The sequence below is a fragment of the Nomascus leucogenys genome, chromosome 4 (genome assembly GCF_006542625.1).
Source record: "Nomascus leucogenys isolate Asia chromosome 4, Asia_NLE_v1, whole genome shotgun sequence".
Lineage (NCBI taxonomy): Eukaryota > Metazoa > Chordata > Mammalia > Primates > Hylobatidae > Nomascus > Nomascus leucogenys.
The window spans coordinates 108866710-108883674 of NC_044384.1; the positions used below are offsets into that span (position 1 = coordinate 108866710).

General features: G+C 43.4%; 1 protein-coding gene and 1 long non-coding RNA gene across 10 annotated transcripts in view; one reads left to right on the plus strand and one right to left on the minus strand.

Moving 5' to 3' along the window:
• Nucleotides 1–16965, plus strand: part of LOC105738011 — a 40118-nt gene that overhangs the window by 1145 nt on the left and 22008 nt on the right. The gene's annotated exons all lie outside the window — the stretch shown is intronic.
• Nucleotides 4477–16965, minus strand: part of NKTR (natural killer cell triggering receptor) — a 46777-nt gene continuing 34288 nt past the window's right edge. For 5 of the 9 annotated variants that reach the window (XM_030812036.1, XM_030812038.1, XM_030812033.1 and 2 more), the window contains 5 exons: nt 13426–16314; nt 10585–10680; nt 9785–9841; nt 9178–9282; nt 4477–7306 (listed from right to left, as the gene is read on the minus strand). In XM_030812036.1, coding sequence (XP_030667896.1) covers nt 7219–7306; nt 9178–9282; nt 9785–9841; nt 10585–10680; nt 13426–16314 — 3235 coding nt within the window. In that variant the 3' untranslated portion in view covers nt 4477–7218. The remainder of the gene's footprint in view (nt 7307–9177; nt 9283–9784; nt 9842–10584; nt 10681–13425; nt 16315–16965) is intronic. The other 4 variants (XM_003256911.4, XM_030812041.1, XM_030812034.1 and 1 more) reach the window with 3 other exon arrangements.

Consider the following 16965-nt stretch of genomic DNA (forward strand, 5'->3'; position numbering starts at 1 on the left):
TCTTAGGCAGGTGCCGTGAAACAGCCTGATGGTCTGTCCCATAAGATTGCCAGGGCCTCCTCCCCCACCCCCACTCTCTGCCAGAATACAGAGGGCCTCAGGATTAAGGCTATCCCAGAGCTAGGGAGAAAATGTCTCAGGGGCCAAACCCGGGGCATCTGGAAGCCCCTGGCAGCTGCTGCAGACATCCTGCACCTGCATGGGTGCACAGACAGGTGGCCCAGCTCCCAGAGGCCCCAAGTTAAGGCCAGGCCAGAGCAGCTTACATGCTTCTGACCAGCTAGCCCCCTGAGGGCTGCCTTCTGCCTCTTCCTCCCAGCCCACTTCCTCATCTGACTCACAGTGGATCCTAGCACTGGCCCAGGAGGTAGTAAGGGAGGGGCTGTGTGCCCATTGGTTGGATAAGGACTCTGAGGCTCAGAGCAGGACAAATCACTTAGGCATCAGCATCAGGAGCCAGGGTAAAGGGAGGTGGGGAGAGGGGACCCCTCCACAGGCTGGAAGAAGCCTGGCAGAGAGAGCTGCATGGGACATTGCTAGGCCCACTGCCAAGCCAAAGCTTGACAGAGGGTGTGGCCAGCGTGACTGAGGTAGTGATGCTGGCCCTATGGGGCCTTGTTGGGGCCTTAGCTCCAGCAGTCAAGCTGCAGGAAGGGCTGGAGGTTGGGTGAGAAGGGAGGGGACAGGTGGTGGGGAGGCATTCAGTCTCCCTGAAGGCCTCGGCTGTTCCCCTCTTGCTTCTCTGGCCTGCAACTCATCGGCTGGAGAGTCCCAGGGCAGAGCCTGAGCTCTGTGAGCAGCTGTGGGCACCTGGCAACACTGGACCTGGCAGGAAGGAGTGGTTTGAAGAGCTGTCTGGTGGGCCCAGAGGGCTGCTTAGAGCTGAGGCTTGAACTTAAACATTAACTAGAGCAATGAGGGAGTGAAAGGGCTTTCCAGACAGAAAGCCTGCAAAGACCAGGAGGTGGAGACGATTTAGCACCTGCAGGGAACTAGAGGGGATTTGGTGTAGTGGAGTCAAGATTCCTGTTGATCAGGAGTTGTCTGGTCGGTGGGAGTGAACAGGTGGAGCTAGGCAGAGGCAGAATTTCTCCCTTGGTCCTGATGAGGGGCATGCAGTAGGAGCTTCACTTCAGGGAGGTCAAGGCAGGCTTTCTGGAGGGAGGGACTGAGTTATTGGGGAGTTGACTCCTAGGCCAGAAATGCATGCCCAGGGGTGAGTCAGGAGTCTGGAGACGCTCACCCAGCAAGGGCAGAGATTAGTGATCCTTCACATATTTGGGATTGGGTCCTGGCAAGGTCAGCAAAGCTATGCCCCTGCCTCTAGAAGACAGCTCATGGGTTTTCTCTCAATTTCCCTAAGTATCTACCCTCAGTGCTGGAGTGTCCCCAGGCTTGGTTGGGGAAACCTGATTCAACCCCACTGAAGTTAGAAAGAACAGCCCAGGTTGTGGGTATGCATATGTGTGTGGGAGCAATGCAGGGCTGAGTCAGCCCGGAGGGCATGGAGCTGTGTGTAGCTGAGCCTGGGGAAGAGGGAGAGCAGAGTGGGCAATGCCAGAAAAATACAGGCACTGCAACTCAACTCGCACAGCATGGGGCAAGTGGGGTGGCAGGGAAGTTCAAAGCTACCCACTAGGCGCTGACCCAAAGCCCAGAGCTCTAGCAGGGTGGGAAAACATGAATCCCCTGGGTGTGGGGTGGGTTAAGGGTGGAGGTTACACCTGAATTCTGCCTCCACCGAACCCAGCACTAATAGGCTACAGCTGCCCTGGGTTGGGGGCCTCATGCAAACCAGTAGGTTGCCTGGTTCCCTCACAGCATAAACATCATGGCTTTGGCGTTTCAGGTCTCTCTTGGAGCTTCTAGGATCCTCTCCTGCCCTGTGGGTTCTAGGGGCCTTGGGCCTCTCCCTAGTGATTGAACCTGGCTCCACACATGAACCCTTTGGGACTCCTTCACTTCTCCTAGAGGCACCACCTCAGGGGCCACCACCTCTGAACCACTGATGTATGCTTGGTTTTCTAAACATTTAATACACCACAGTTCTAGGAGGAGGAATCCCTAGCATCCATTTTTCAGATGAGCTGAATTATAGAGGTCAAAGCAAATTGTCCTCCTTCCGGTTACCCAACTGGGAAGTGGCAGAGTAGAACTTGAACCCAAGCAGTCTGGTTCTGGCCCAGAGTCCTTAACGACTGTACCATAGAATAGGTGCTCATAGAAGTGCCCCTGCTTCTTCAAAATAAAATCAAATTAGGCTGGAGGCATTGAGGTCAGTGGGGACTCTTTTCAGGCTTTCTCTGGGAACCTGGCCTGATGGGAGATTTTAGTTGCTAGAGGTCCTAGGTGACCAGAGGCTGAAGTGCCAGCCTATACACCCAACCCCTGTGGGCCAGGTTCACTGGGAGGCAGACTCGTCTGCAGGCTGTGAAGGGATAAGCACCCCTGGTTGTCTATCATGTCTGAGTGTGCCAGTCATATATACCCTCTTTCAGGGTTTATGAGCCATAGGAGGCCCAGGATCAGGGCTCAAGATGCAGAATGCAGGTGTTTGTCCTGAGACCTCAGGTCACTCCATTTGTTGTTTCTCAGACAGGGTCTTGCTTTGTTGCCCAAGCTGGGCAGAGATGCAGTCATGGCTCACTGTAGTCTCCACCTCCTAGGCTCAAGTGATCCTCCCACCTCAGCCCTCTGAGTAGCTGGGACTACAGGTGTGCATCACCATGCCCAGCTGCTTTTTTGTTGTTTTTGTCTTGATAGTCTTGCTATGTTGTCCAGACCGGTCTTGAACTCTTGGCCTCAAGCAATCCTCCTGCCTTGGCCTCCTAGAGCACTAGAAATACAGGTGGCCACTCCTCCTTTTACCCTGATGTCCTCATGGCTCTGGGCTGAAGAGATGCAACCCTCTCCAAGCTAGCCTGGGTTCTGCAGGCTGTGAAGCTCAGCTCAGTCTAGGGAGCTGGAGCTTGATGGGCTATAGTAAGTGGTGGGTCTGGGGTCTCCAAAAGGCAGCAGGCCCACCCGGGGCCTTCTGATTCACAGTGAGGAGTGGAGGCAGCAGCAAGGGAGCACTACATCTACCTTGTACTGAAACTTTGAAAGAAAACAGCACTAAAGCCTCCTAGCCCTGTGTGTATGTGGCCAGGGCAGGCTCTCCTTGCCTTGCACTTATCAGGCCCTGACAAGCTTCCCAGTCTGTCCTGAGATGAACAGGTGTTCTTTCAGGGTACCCAACGTCCTCCCCTGACACCTCTGGGCTCCTGAGGGGCCTTTACTGCATCAAAGAACTTCTCCCTGCTGTCTTCCCAGCTCATTCTACCACAACACCCTCATGGGCCTGCAGGCTCTCGCCTCACTGTGGGGAACAGCAGAGTTGATTCTGTTCCAAAAACCAGAGTTCTCTGGAAATCTGAACCTAGCCCCTTTCACCTTGTGAGGCGTGGCTTCCACATCCTTTCACCTGACCGCATTAGTTTGCAACACTCCTTCAAGGCTCAGCATTTGCCTTGAAAAAGTGAGTAGAGCCTTTTTTTTTTTTTTTTTTCAGTAGAGATGGGATTTCACCATGTTGGCCAGGCTGGTCTCAAACTCCTGACCTCAAGTGATCCACCCACCTTGGCCTCCCAAAGTGTTGGGATTACAGGCGTGAGCCACCACGCCTGGCCACCTCCCGTCTCTTCTAAACAGTGATGCCCAGTTAGTGTCCATAATCTCTTGCAAGAGGGGCATTTTCCTTGAATTACCTTCCCACCTATTTAATGCCCAGCGAATTCAGAAGAGTCAAGACCAAAGTCCTTGGCACATTTTCCCCCCAGTATTGCCCAACTATCAAGCTTACCGCTATCAGAACTTGATCCTGAGTTTTCTTTACATTTTAAAGGAATGCATCCAGATCTGACAAATTTCAGGAGTTGCCCAACTAAGGAGTCCACTGTTAACTCAGTTTAAAAACTGAGTATCTGCAGTGAGAAGTTAACTACAATGTTACGTTGTATTCACTAAGAAAATACACATTCCTTTGTTCTGAGGAGACAAAAGTTAATTGTACTTCCCCTGCAAATTCTTATGTGTATGCTAAAAATATCACCATGAATGTTTTCTCTGGGAGTGACATGTGCTGCACTGCCGTTAGGGAGGGAAATGTAGAGGCTGTAGGTAAATGGACTGTCTCTAGGCAGAAACTCACAGATGGGATGTGACATATTCCTCCCTCAGCAAAGACATCTTTATGCAGGTCACTTTAACTGGATGACAACAAAGTGTAGAGGAAATCTGGAGTTTCCAGGGGAGGAAGATCAAACTTCATTAATGCTTACCTGTGTAGGTTAAAATCTCTGCCTGACATTCTCTCTAGCTCCACCTCCTACACCCACCACTAACGCTCAGCTAGGAGAAGAAAAGGAGCTGCCAAAGGAGATGAGGTGTCTTCACTGGCTGGGTCAGCAGAAAGATGAAACATGCACAGACTCAGACTTAGACTAAGTATATATTTTAATTTCTACAAGGTCCCCTTTCAAGTTTTAGGGAAATTTAACTGAAGTGTATACAAATTAGACATTGCTAATATGTACAAAAGTATTTTATACAGTTTTTGAATGATACTAGCTATTTGCAATAACAGGATGTTACAAAAACAGTCCAATAATGCATTTCCTATTAAGAAGCACAATACACAACATAATTCAATTTTATTAAAAAATAACCTCAAAATACAGAACAATCCCCTTTAGGAAGAAAAGCTATTTCTGTAGTTCACTCTGTCAGTAAACACACAAGTTGAACGCTGCAGCAGAGGGCTGTCCTTTTCCATGGAGAAAAGAAATGAGGCTTCTAGGGCCTATCTTGTCTGGATAAAATTCCACCTATAGCTGAGAGGGGCAGTTATTGCCTGTGGTAGGCAGAATTTGAAAATGCCCTTCCCCCTTTCAGTGAGCTAATCTCCGGAACCCGTGAATATGATGAGATGAGATAGTACTCCTGCAATTATGTTCTATTGCACAATTGACCTTAAAATATATCTGTGGGCTTGAGCTAATCATATGCCCCTAAAACAGAGGAGGACAGGAGAGAGATATGAAGTATGAGAAAGAGCAGGAAGGCTGGTTTGAAGCTGGAGGGGACCACATAAGAAGGAATGCAGGCAGCCTTGAGGTGAGAGAGGGGCCCCCAGCTGAGAGCCAGCAAAGAACTGAATTCCACCAACAACCTGAATGAACTTAGAAGCAGATTCTTCCCCAGAGCCTCCATGAAGGAATGTTGTCCTGCCAACCCTTATTTCAGCCTTGTAAGACCCTGAGCAGAGAATCCAGCCACACTGTGCCAGACTCATGAGCTAAGAACTGCTATGGGTGTTGTTTTTTAAACTGCTAAATTTGGGGTAATTTGTCACACAGCAATAGAAAACTAATACACTGCCCAAGGGTAACTTTTCTTAACCTAATTACATTTGGCAGTTTCTGCTTGGGTTTTGAATGTATTTTTTTCCTGCTGACTAGTAGTAATATTCTCCTTTGCAGGCAACCTTTGGAAACCTTTAATATAAATCATACTGTTTTGTATTCAGTATCCGGTATTGTTTGTTTGGCCTAAGTCCTGTTTTCTAATGTACTTCTATCGACCTGGCAAACAACTGACCACCTTACCCTGTTTTCATACCTTCTTTGGGTGATAGTTTTAATACATTCAAGGGCACCCTCCCTCCACCAAGGGTTGTCAGCTCCCTCCAACTGAGGCTCTTTTCCACTTCCCAAACACACCAGACAAGGCCTGTGGTAGGGTGGTGCTGAGTTCTACATCAGGCAACCAATATGAATTTCTTCTGCATAACTGGATTAAACTGGCACTAAGGTGATTAAGTACACTTGGGGAACAAATTCAAAGTAAAGATTTAAAAAAAAAAACACACACACACTAGTTTTCACAGGTCCAATTATTTTTGGAGGAACCACCCAAAGCCATGAAAATATATAATTTACGCTATACCCTCTATCCCTCTTCCCCTGTCTCTTGTACCTGGGTCAGGTCATGCAAGGCTTTGAGTCAGCTGCAGGTCACAGTGGAAACAGGAAAAACATGCTGGTTACAACAGTTCAGCTGCTGTTGTGGTAATATCCTGTACTTGAAAGACTTGAAAGGAAAGCCCTGCAAAATGTCTCCAGGATGGTGGCAGTTAGATTTTTGATGTTACTTTTGAAGTCCATTCTTCACTCTTCCAGAGGCACACACACGCAGTAGACTTGAGTGGCCAGTATCTCCTAACTGCCAATCCTGCCTGCTCCAGGGGACCCCAACCCACATCTGTACTTGAGAGAAGCCCCCCAAATAGTCAAAGTGAAGACAGCTCAGAATAAACCATTTTTGGTGCCAGTGATTTTTTTTGAATTTCATTTTTCTCTTTTATGGTATTTTAATATATGACATATAAGAGTAATGCTTAAAGACGCACCAAAAATTACCAAGCACCAAAGCATGAAGTAGAATTGTTTTTATAACCTAAACTTCTGATCGGTATTGATTAAAAAGAACATAAAATAGTTAAGTCCTCAGAGACAGTGCAGGTATTTATAGTTAAGGCTGATTGATTCTTCCTAACCTTGCCCACAAGCCTGAAGTAATACAGACTGTGTGGGATGTATGATGACCACTTTCCTAATCCTGTGAAGTATCAAAGAAGTTAGGAATGAATTAAGAACCCCAGAGCCACTGCCTTATACTCCTGGTTACCAACAGTATCAATTCTGGGTGGTTTGTTTTTAGAGCACATATGTACAAGACTCTATGTAATCAGTATATAAATATTTGGCCGCCTTTAACAGTTCTCCTTCACAGTTCTATGCTTGGCAGCATATATGCTAAAACTGGAAAAACAGGCAAAAAGAATCTGTATTCTAAGGGATACGTGAGATAGAGTGAAATAGACTTAAAATAATATTGCAAATTATACATAGATAAATTTCACGATTTCTTGATTCAAGAAAATGAAGTTCATTTCCATAGTTGGCTACTGTAAAATGTGGCATAAAAATATTTTTAGGAGACATATCTATATTTTAAATTCTTCTCCCCACATGTAAATGAACCAGTAACAATTAAGAAGTGTCTATTTTTGAAATTCATCTCTGATATTGAAATAGAACAACAGACTGTCATTAAGTTTCTTAAGCTTTTAAGTTGCCAGATATTTACAAATAAGATATAATTTGTATCTGGACGTTTTCAACTATATCTGCTGCTCTCACTGGGGCTCCGGTGATGAGAGTAACTTCGGTCACTTTCACTGTCAGAGCCGTAAGATCTACAACTCCTGTAATAACAAAACAAAATATATAAAAACCTTGTAACTATAAAATCTTTGAATTCCTCTTATAGCTTCTTTTTTATGAGTGGCTTGAAAACACTATTGATGTTTTCAAGCCACTCACATAACTGATGCACTATTGATGCAGCATAGCACAGAGGTAGGGTACTGACTATGGCAACACCATGGACTTTTCTTTTTCTTTTTGAGATGGAGTTTTGCTCTTTTTGCCCAGGTTGGAGTGCAATGGCATGCTCTTAACTCACTGCAACCTCCACCTCCCGGGTTCAAGTGATTCTCCTGCCTCAGCCTCCCTAGTAGCTGGAATTACAGGTGCCCACCACCACACCCAGCTAATTTTCTGTATTTAGTAGAGACGGGGGTTTCACTATGTTGGCCAGGCTGGTCTTGAACTCCTGACCTCAGACGATCCACCCGCCTCAGCCTCCCAAAGTGCTGGGATTAAAGGCGTGAGCCACCGTGCCCGACTCACACTATGGACTTTTCGAAGCTGTTTTACATAAGTTGTAGTAATGTCAAGATTAAGATAAAATAAAGAAACATCACATCTTAGGAAATTTGTGTGAAATTCATTCATGCAAATGCTGGGACCACAAAAACAAAAAACCAATGAGCAGAATAGTTTCCCATGTTACCCAAAATGAGTATCAATATTTGAATAGATTACCTGAGAAAAGTAATGGGGAAAAGATGCACAAATAGTTTCATTAAAGGAATGGAAACCAAAATGGGGTCCAATGAGGGGTGGAGGTGCCCCTGGGCATGAACAGGACCACTGGGACATTGAGTCAAGAGGACCTGGTCATGGGTCCCATTCAGTTATTTTGAAAAACATTCACTGTGAGCCAGGCATTTTGCAAGATGCTGGGAACACACGAACACACACACACACACACACACACGAAACCAAGTATAGTTCTCTGGGGTTCAAGGACAGAACAGAATAGTCAGCAAGAAAAGTAATTTAGGAGCAAGGGGAGGCACAGTAGGAGCAAAGGCTGTTTTAGAGGCACATGGGAGGGACTGTATCCTAGGATTAGGCATCAGGGAGGGCTGCCCAGGGACAGTGGAGATCTGCAGGGTAGATGGGAACTGGCCATTTCAAGTGGCAAAAGGGGAGATGGTGAAGAGGACACGTGTGTCTCCAGGCAAAAGGAAGAGTCCCAACACTTTAAAGGAGGGAAGCCAGAAAGAGTGTGAGCTGGAGTTGGTGCTGAGGAGGCTGGACCTGATCATGAAAGCAGTAGGGAGTCCTTGAAGAGTTTCAAGCAAGGGAGTATCCAGATCATACTGATATTTACAAGCATCATTGTAGTTGCAATGGACAGGGGAAGGCAAGACCAGAAGCCACCAGAAAAGGACAGTACAAAAGTTAACATAAAGACTTTTGCAGAAGCCAAAATATGTTAAACATAATACATGTAATACATAAAAAATGTATTTTACTAAATAATTGACAACATATAAACCTCAATCCTGCTGCTGAAGCAAATGATATTATTAAAAAAAATGAGAAACTGGCTACTGCTAGCAAGTAGTTCTATTTAAGCAAGTGGCCATGGTTTGGGTGGCCTTCTTTCTTTCCAAAAGAAAGGTCTGTCCAAGATATGTGAATATTTAAAAACCCATTTTAGATTCAAACATTAATAATAACCAACGAATATTACCTGGCAACTCTTAATATAAAAGCCACTTTTAGTGGCTGCTTGTGGGTTGTTCAGATTTAAAGGAAGAAGTATTTCTGTCCTTGGAAGGTTACACCACTTTCTCTTCCACTAGCAGCCCATCACCCTCCCACATCAAGTGCCCACCATGGCCTACAGTGCGATAAAGGACGATAAAGGAGAGAGACCCACCTGGACCGCCGATTATAACTTCTGCCTCGGTGGTAACTGTCACTTCTCTGGCTTCTACTTCGACTCCGACTCCTGCTATAGTAGCTATCATAGGTGTAGGACCTGCTTTAACGGCAACAACAAACACTAAATTTTCCCACTCAAATACTCACATGTTCTTATTTCTTTTTAGGATCTCAGGAGTGTTCTAGCTTAGAACATGGGCACTAGGTGACAGTGTGAGGATATATTTCCAAAACAAGTACTGGAAACATTTAACAATTGCCCCAAATGGGACTTTACCATAATTAAAGAGAAAAATGTTAATTCCTTTTCTGCATTGAAAAATATCACAAAATTAACGAGTTAATTTGAACCTGGTGAATCTTTGTAGGCAATTATATTCACTAAATACCTGCCATTACAATTTGATATTGTCATTTTTGACACTGGAGTACAATGGGCCAACAGATAAAACTTGTCAAACAGACCTCATTTAGAAAAGGTATGGTTTCAGGAGACAAATATATGCATTTAGTTACTCAATAAAATACCACTTTGAACGAAGTTTATAAAACAAGATCTTTCCATTCTGCCCCACTGTTGGTTTCCCAATCCCTGTTCGTACCTGGATCGACTGTGGGGATCATATGAGCTGCTCCTGGATCTGCTCCTGCTGGACGTCCTAATATTAATCACAGGAAGGACCATCATCTTATAGATCAGAGCAGGACAGGCTATACCAAATATCTAGACATTTATTTGCCCATCAAGGGAAAATACAGTGAAATCCCACAGCTACATTTGTTTTGTTTTCATATCAAAAGTATATTGGATTTTTTTAAAAGCCTGTTGGATTTCATAAGATCAAATTTTATGCAGTTCTTCTCTGAGATGCATATAAAGTCACTAGGGAGGCTCTAAACTGGGTGGAGTTAGGGGAAAGGTCTGTACAGGTAGGACATTTTTAAGTAAAGTGAAGTGACAGCAGTAGAAAATACCTCAGAGCCAAAAGAGGGAAAAAAGCTAAGAGAACTAGAAATCTGGGGCCACCCTTCCCACAATATATATACTTCTTCCTCTTGGTCCCCTCTCTACAATCTTCCTATCCCAATCTCTAACCCACGTCAAGAGGTAAATGCAGATGTAAAACTTAGGTTAAGGAAGTTGCATGTCGGGGAGGTGGAGGTAGGGATCAAGGCTTCTTAAATATTTCTACTGCTCCTCTTGCCTCACTCTGATAAGATCCCAACAGAGGAATAGTCAAGAATTCCACAGCTCTTTCACAGAAAAAACTACATGAGAAAATAGGTCAGTACTATATTCAGTAATGACATGATTCTTCTCAACAACTACCCCCTCTGCCTATGTAGCCTTAAAAAGCGGACAGGATGGAGACCACATCACAGGGCGAGATCACAAGCTCACCTGTGACTTTTGTAACTCCGGTAGGAACTGCTCCGGCTTCTGGTTCGGCCTCTGCTGTACCATCCTCTGCTCCGACTTCTAGAGTAGCTTCTTGATCTACAATTAAAGCAATTGAAAAAATATATAATTATGTTAACTCACCATGATATTAAAATTAATTACTGGTAGGGCAGGAAGGGGAAAACACAAGAAGAAAGGCCTCTCACAAACTCCTCACAGTGGATATGACAGTGTCAGCTAATGAGGAAATCTCAAAACAACCATGGTTAAAATCAAACAGAAGAAAATAAAGAAAAACAAGAAAAGGTTGGCACAAGTATGTTCATAGAAGCCTCATTTATAACACCAATAACACTGAGAAGAAAATAAACCAAATCTCCACTAATGGTAGAATGGGTTAAAAAAAAATTAAGGTAGAGACATATAATGAAATATTCTGAAGAAAATGAACTACAGCTACATGTATCAGCAAAGATGTATCTCTCGAACACAATGTTGAATGAAGAAGGCAAATGTAGAACATCTATATATATATAAAAGTATTTTACTTATAAAAAGTGCAAACATAATATTGTATAAAGATAGAAACATTTGGGGTAAAGCTATAAAGAAAGACAACAAAATTATAACCAAAGTTTAGAATAATGGTTAACTTTGGGACACAGGCGTGCAACTAGGGGTGGCACTGGTACGTCAAAGCTCTATTTTTTTTTTTTTTTTTTTTTTTCTGAGAAGGAGTCTTGCTCTGTCGCCCAGGCTGGAGTGCAGTGGCGTGATCTTGGCTCACTGCAACCTCTGTTTCCTAGGTTCAAGCAATTCTCCTGCCTCAGCCTCCTGAGTAGCTGGGATTACAGACGCGCACTACCACGCCCGGCTAATTTTTGTATTTTTAGTAGAGACAGGGTTTCACCATGTTGGTCAGGCTGGTGTTGAACTCCTGACCTCGTGATCTGCCCACCTCAGCCTCCCAAAGTACTGGGATTACAGGTGTGAGCCACCACGCCCGGCCCAAATATCTATTTTTTAAGCTAGATGGCAGGTAGATGAGTATGTATTATATATCTTTTTATACTTTTATCATTTTTTATGTCTAATACTTAATAAAACAAGCAAAAATGTAAGCAGTACAATTCTGCTCCTCTGCATTCACTTGGCTCCCCACCCTTCTCCCCTACTTTAAGCCTGTCATTCAGGAACAGAACAATACCTCTGTGTATAGGTGATATTATGTAATATCACCATAGGTTTTATTCAGTATGCACTTATGTTTTGGAAGACATGACCTGCTTCCAGTATATCTACAAGAAAATGAATACATTATGTTCTAATAAGATTGTAGTCATTTATTCAACCAAAAATAATAAAGCCAGACCCTGTGAGGTGACTGAATGATGAGTAACACACAGTTCCTGACTTCAAGGAGTTCACAGCCTAATGGGGGTGTCAGGCCCAGGCAGGTAACCAAAATAGGGAGGCAGGGCAGCACCCAGGCTTATCCATCTCAGTCTACTACCTGTTAGCTGCATAGCCTAGAACAAGTCCCTTAGCCTTTCTATGCCTTGCTGTCTTCATTACAAACTGAAATACCACCCACTCCAGGGCAGAGGTGGGAAGGTAAATGAGAAGAGTGGCCAGCATCACGAATAGCTCAGAGCTGTCTCTGTGTAAATGGATCATAAGCAGACAGGAAGCTGGAGTCACTCAATAGGCAACTGCATCTATCAACAGGAACTCAGAGAGAAAAGGCCACGAGGAGGAAGAGAAGCCTATAACACAAGGATGAAATGGCCTGAGTGGGAGAAAGGAGAGCTAGCAGAGGGCTCCAGAAGTGAGGCTGAAAATATGCCATGGCACTGGCCATCAGAAGTACCTGAAAGTCTTAGTCAGTAAACTAAGAGATGCGGGGAGGGGATGGCACAGAAGGCAGCAAGCACACAGCCAATGAGAAAATGGGAGACCAAGTATAGATGGCACGTGGCGGTTCCTTTTTTAAGAAGTCTGGGTAGACAAGGGAAGAAAGACTGATGAATAACTAGAAAGGAAACAAATGTCAAAGATTCTTACGGTATTTTCAGTCAGATGATGAATATCAAGCACAATAAAATAAGGGATATGAGTAATTAAGAAACAGGTAAAACCATAAAATATTTACAAGAAAAAGAATGCAACACAACTGCTTACTAACTTCCTATTACCATCACAAATATTTTTAGTTTTTAATTCTCATCTCTGTGTTAGCCATTCTATGCTGACAAGTTATGATGCAATTTATAACAATAACAAAAAACCTTTTCATGAAGGTGGAGTGACAAAGATGAGAAAAAGGTGTTTTAAATTCTTTCATTGCTTTTCAAACAACAACAACAAAAATCTAAAGATGATCATTTTTATCCCCCATCTACCCCCAATCTAAGATGCATGTCTTGGGCAGGTAACTTTGTCTCTCTGGCCCTCACCTTCCACATGTGTAAAATGGAAGGTTAATGATCTGCAAATTCTATATATTCTGTCAATTCAGGATTCCCTTCTAAGGCATCACTGACTGGCAAGAAGCAGCCTCACACCTTTAAAGATGGAAAATTTACCACCTATCATGGGAACTCATTTCTACTGACAGAGAGCTTTAAACTGATAGTAATTGAGTTTTGTAAACCCAGCCCAAATTTCTCCTCCTGAGATTCCCTCTGCCTAAGTTCTCAATCTACTCTCTGAATCACACAAGACTTCTTATTCCTTTCAGATATTTGGAAATAGTGATTCTGTCCCTAATTCTGATATTCTTCCAAGCTAAACAATAACAGACTCTCCTTGGGAGAAGAAAGGAAAGAGAATATTGCTCACCGATAAGATGATGTGGAACTTCTCGATCGACTTCTTGAGTGACTATAGGAGACAGACCTTGTTCTGTGTCTTGACTTGGTTTCAGATTTACTTCGAGATCTACTTGGACTCCTGGACTGGCTATCATCATCCCGACGAGGCGTCTGCTCATCACTTGAACTCTCCTGATTTCTTGGTCTACGGTTTAAGCGTGCTGTCTTTCTTACTTCATCAAAGAGAGACCCAGGCCGAACTTTATTTTTGCTTTTAATTTCTATTCTCAAGCCTTGTGGTTTCATTTCAGGCACAGTGGTCAACACCTTAACTTCCACAGCACTGGATGTGGCAGCAGTAGGTGCTGCCAGGTTCCCCACACCTTGCAGGGGCTTCCATTTCTTATCAATGAGGTTGATCTGGCTCTTCTCAGCCACCTCCTTCTTCCCGGTACTTTCTCCAGCACTAGCCAAGCTAGCAGAGCCGCTGTCCTGTTTCCCCACTTCACCCGACACTTTACTTTTGGACATGCTGCTTTCCTGTTTTACTACCTCTGCTTGAGGATGTTCCGTTGCCATATCCTGCTTCAAAACAATGTTTGTATCTGTGGTATCAAGCCGTGCATTTCCTAGAGGGGAAGTCTCCTCTACCTTTGCTGGGGAACTCCTATCAGGAGTACAGATCTCCATGTTGTCATCTGTTTGAAGCACATCTCCCACTCCATTGGGAACACTTTCTTCAACATGCTGAATGTTTTGTAAACAGGCCACATTTTCCTCAGTATTTAAAGCTGTAGGAGAAATACTGAGTTTACTATCATCTTTAGTAAACTGATCAAGATCTGATGAAACAGTCACTGTATTATGATTACCTGAAAGGTTGCCCTCTTCACTGGATTTCTCAGTTTTTGGAATATTATCTTTTATGGTTTCACTGTTTTCAGAAACTTTTTTCTCTTTTGATTCCTGAGTAACTTGCTTGTCATCAATCTCTTCCTCCTCCTCTTCACCAAATTCTAGTGGAGGCTGCCAGTGAAATGCTTGCTTTCGTTTTGGAGCCTTGTGCTTTTTGTCTTTTTTCCCTTTCAATTTCTCTTTCACTTTTTTGGTGTGTTCTCTTTTAAGATTTTCCTTTGACCCATGTTTGTGCTTTTGTGGCTTTCCCCTATTGTTTTCTGCATTGGAACAGGACCCCTCAGAGTCAGAAGTTGATGTGCGCTGTTTGCTTGATTTCCAAGCACCATTATCTTCAGGCAGTGAAGTATTTGCGGACGACTTGGTTGTGGGTTTGACTTTGATGTGAATTTCACTAACCTCTGATTCAGAATCGGATGTGGCCTCACCTTCCTCCTTGTCAGAGGATGGACGGGAGTCATTTTTACTGTTTTTAGTTACATCTCGTTCTGAATTTGACTCAGAGTCCCATTTACTACCAGCATAATTCTTCCTTTTGGGCTTACTGCCATTTCTAAGGTGATCAGAAAGATTCTCTTTCAAAGTCCTTTTTTTTGAATGAGGGCATTCCCATTCAGGCTTGGATTTTTCTTCACCTCTGTTTTTTTCTTGTTTATTATGTGTTCTTTCCATTTGGCCCTGCTTCTCTTTTTCCTGGGCTGACTGTGTGGCCTGAACACTTGACTGCTCACTGTCTGAAGAATAATCTAAAGATGATCTGCTCTCGCTATACTTTCTCACACATGAAGACCTGTCTCTACCTTTGACATATTTACTGTGAAGTGTCTTTTCAGAGCTGCTGCTATGCTTTTTATGTGAAACACTATTTTTTTTCCCACTGGATCTAAGTCTCCTCTTAGCTCGCCTTCCATCATCACTGCTAATAGAAGTATATGAAGATGATCTACTACACTGTGAATGATCACTGTATTTATTTCGTGAATGAGATCTAGATGATGGAGACCTAGACCTTGAATGTGAACTAGCTAGACTACGTGATCTTGTATATGATCTGGAATAAGATCTACTCCTAGAAGATCTGCTCCTTGACCTTGGTGAGCTTTCTGAACTTCTATCACTGTATTTTGAATAAGTGCTCTGATCACTTTCTGAATTTTTTTCTCTTTTATGGTAGGATGATGAGCTACCAGTCTCTTTAATATTTGCTAAACTGTAAGTGCTTTGGATGGGTAGCAAATGGGTTGTTTTAGCTTTCATTTCCTGAATTCGCTCATAAGAGGGCTTCCAAGGTTTCTGTCCAGGCTTCCATCTTGAAGGGGGGGGACTGTCACTCAGTGGTATTACAGGAATATTTTCTGCTACAACTGGTTGTACTATTACATTTTCATTTTGTGCCATGGCTGCTCTTAAAGGTTCTGTTTTAACTGGTTTATTTTCACTTAACTGAGAAGCTGTTTTTCTTGGTGATTTTGATGCTCTCTTTCGGTGCCCAGACTTGGAACTAGATCTGGACTTTGATCTACTTCGAGAATGTGATGAGGACTTTGACGCGGTCCTTGATCTTGAGCTTCCTCTAGAATAAGACCGTGAGTGAGATTTTGATCTGTATGAGTCTCTGCTGGAATGGGTTAAAGAGCTCTGGACATCCTTATCAGATTTAGACCAGTCTCTCTTTGATGAGTGATGAGACGATAATGAGGAAGAACGAGAACTCCTTTCTCTATCACAAGAGGATTTCATTCTTCGAGTGGAAGATTTTGAGGATTCTATGTCAGATGGTATAAGAATCCTTCTCTTCTTTGTTTGTTTGTGTCTTCTGCAGTGTTTCTGCTTTTTCCCTTTCTTTTTATGCTTAACCTTTTTTTCTTTTCTGCGTTTTTTATGGTGGCCATCAGAGTGTCTTGCTGTACTAAGGTCTGAATAATATCCATTATAGGACCATGATCTGGATCTCTGAGACAAGCTTCTTTCATCCCATCGGCTTGAACAGGGGTCACTTAACCTATAGAAAGGACATAATATTCATGCGGTGATTTATAAGCATGTTTTCTACACCTTAAGACACAGCTTTGTTAACAACAAAGTTCCTGACCCCATTAACACTTCAAGCACATGCAGGAAGCATGAATCAGTTATAGACCTGGTCTTGTTATACTTTCAGAGACACACACTAAGAACTACTAACAAATTCACTTACAAAAGGATTTTTTTTTTTTAAGCTAAGCTAACACTTCAAAGAACCTTACATTTGTTAGGAAAATGTTTTTGAAAACCAAACCAACTAATCACAAGGACACTGCTGAACTCAATCACAAGAGTTCCTGGCTGTTACCTGCTCACAACCCTCTGCCTCTAGGAACAGTTTTTGAGGGTGAGTCAAACCAAGGTCTCAAACAATTTGTTGATTTTCTGAAGATGCAGGATAGCTGCTTGAAACTAGCATGAAGCTTGTTTTTTCTCCACCTCACAGAGGTAATCCAGATTTCCCCTACGACTGTAAACTACTCAAAACAGAAATTGAGGAAAAAGTACACGAAAACAGATACAGGCTTTACAATCTGAGTGTTAATGTCAAGGCTCAGAATTGAAAGTCCTCAGCACCACTGTGTCTGAGCCACTTCTACACAGCAGATGCATTCCTTTTCCTCCTTTT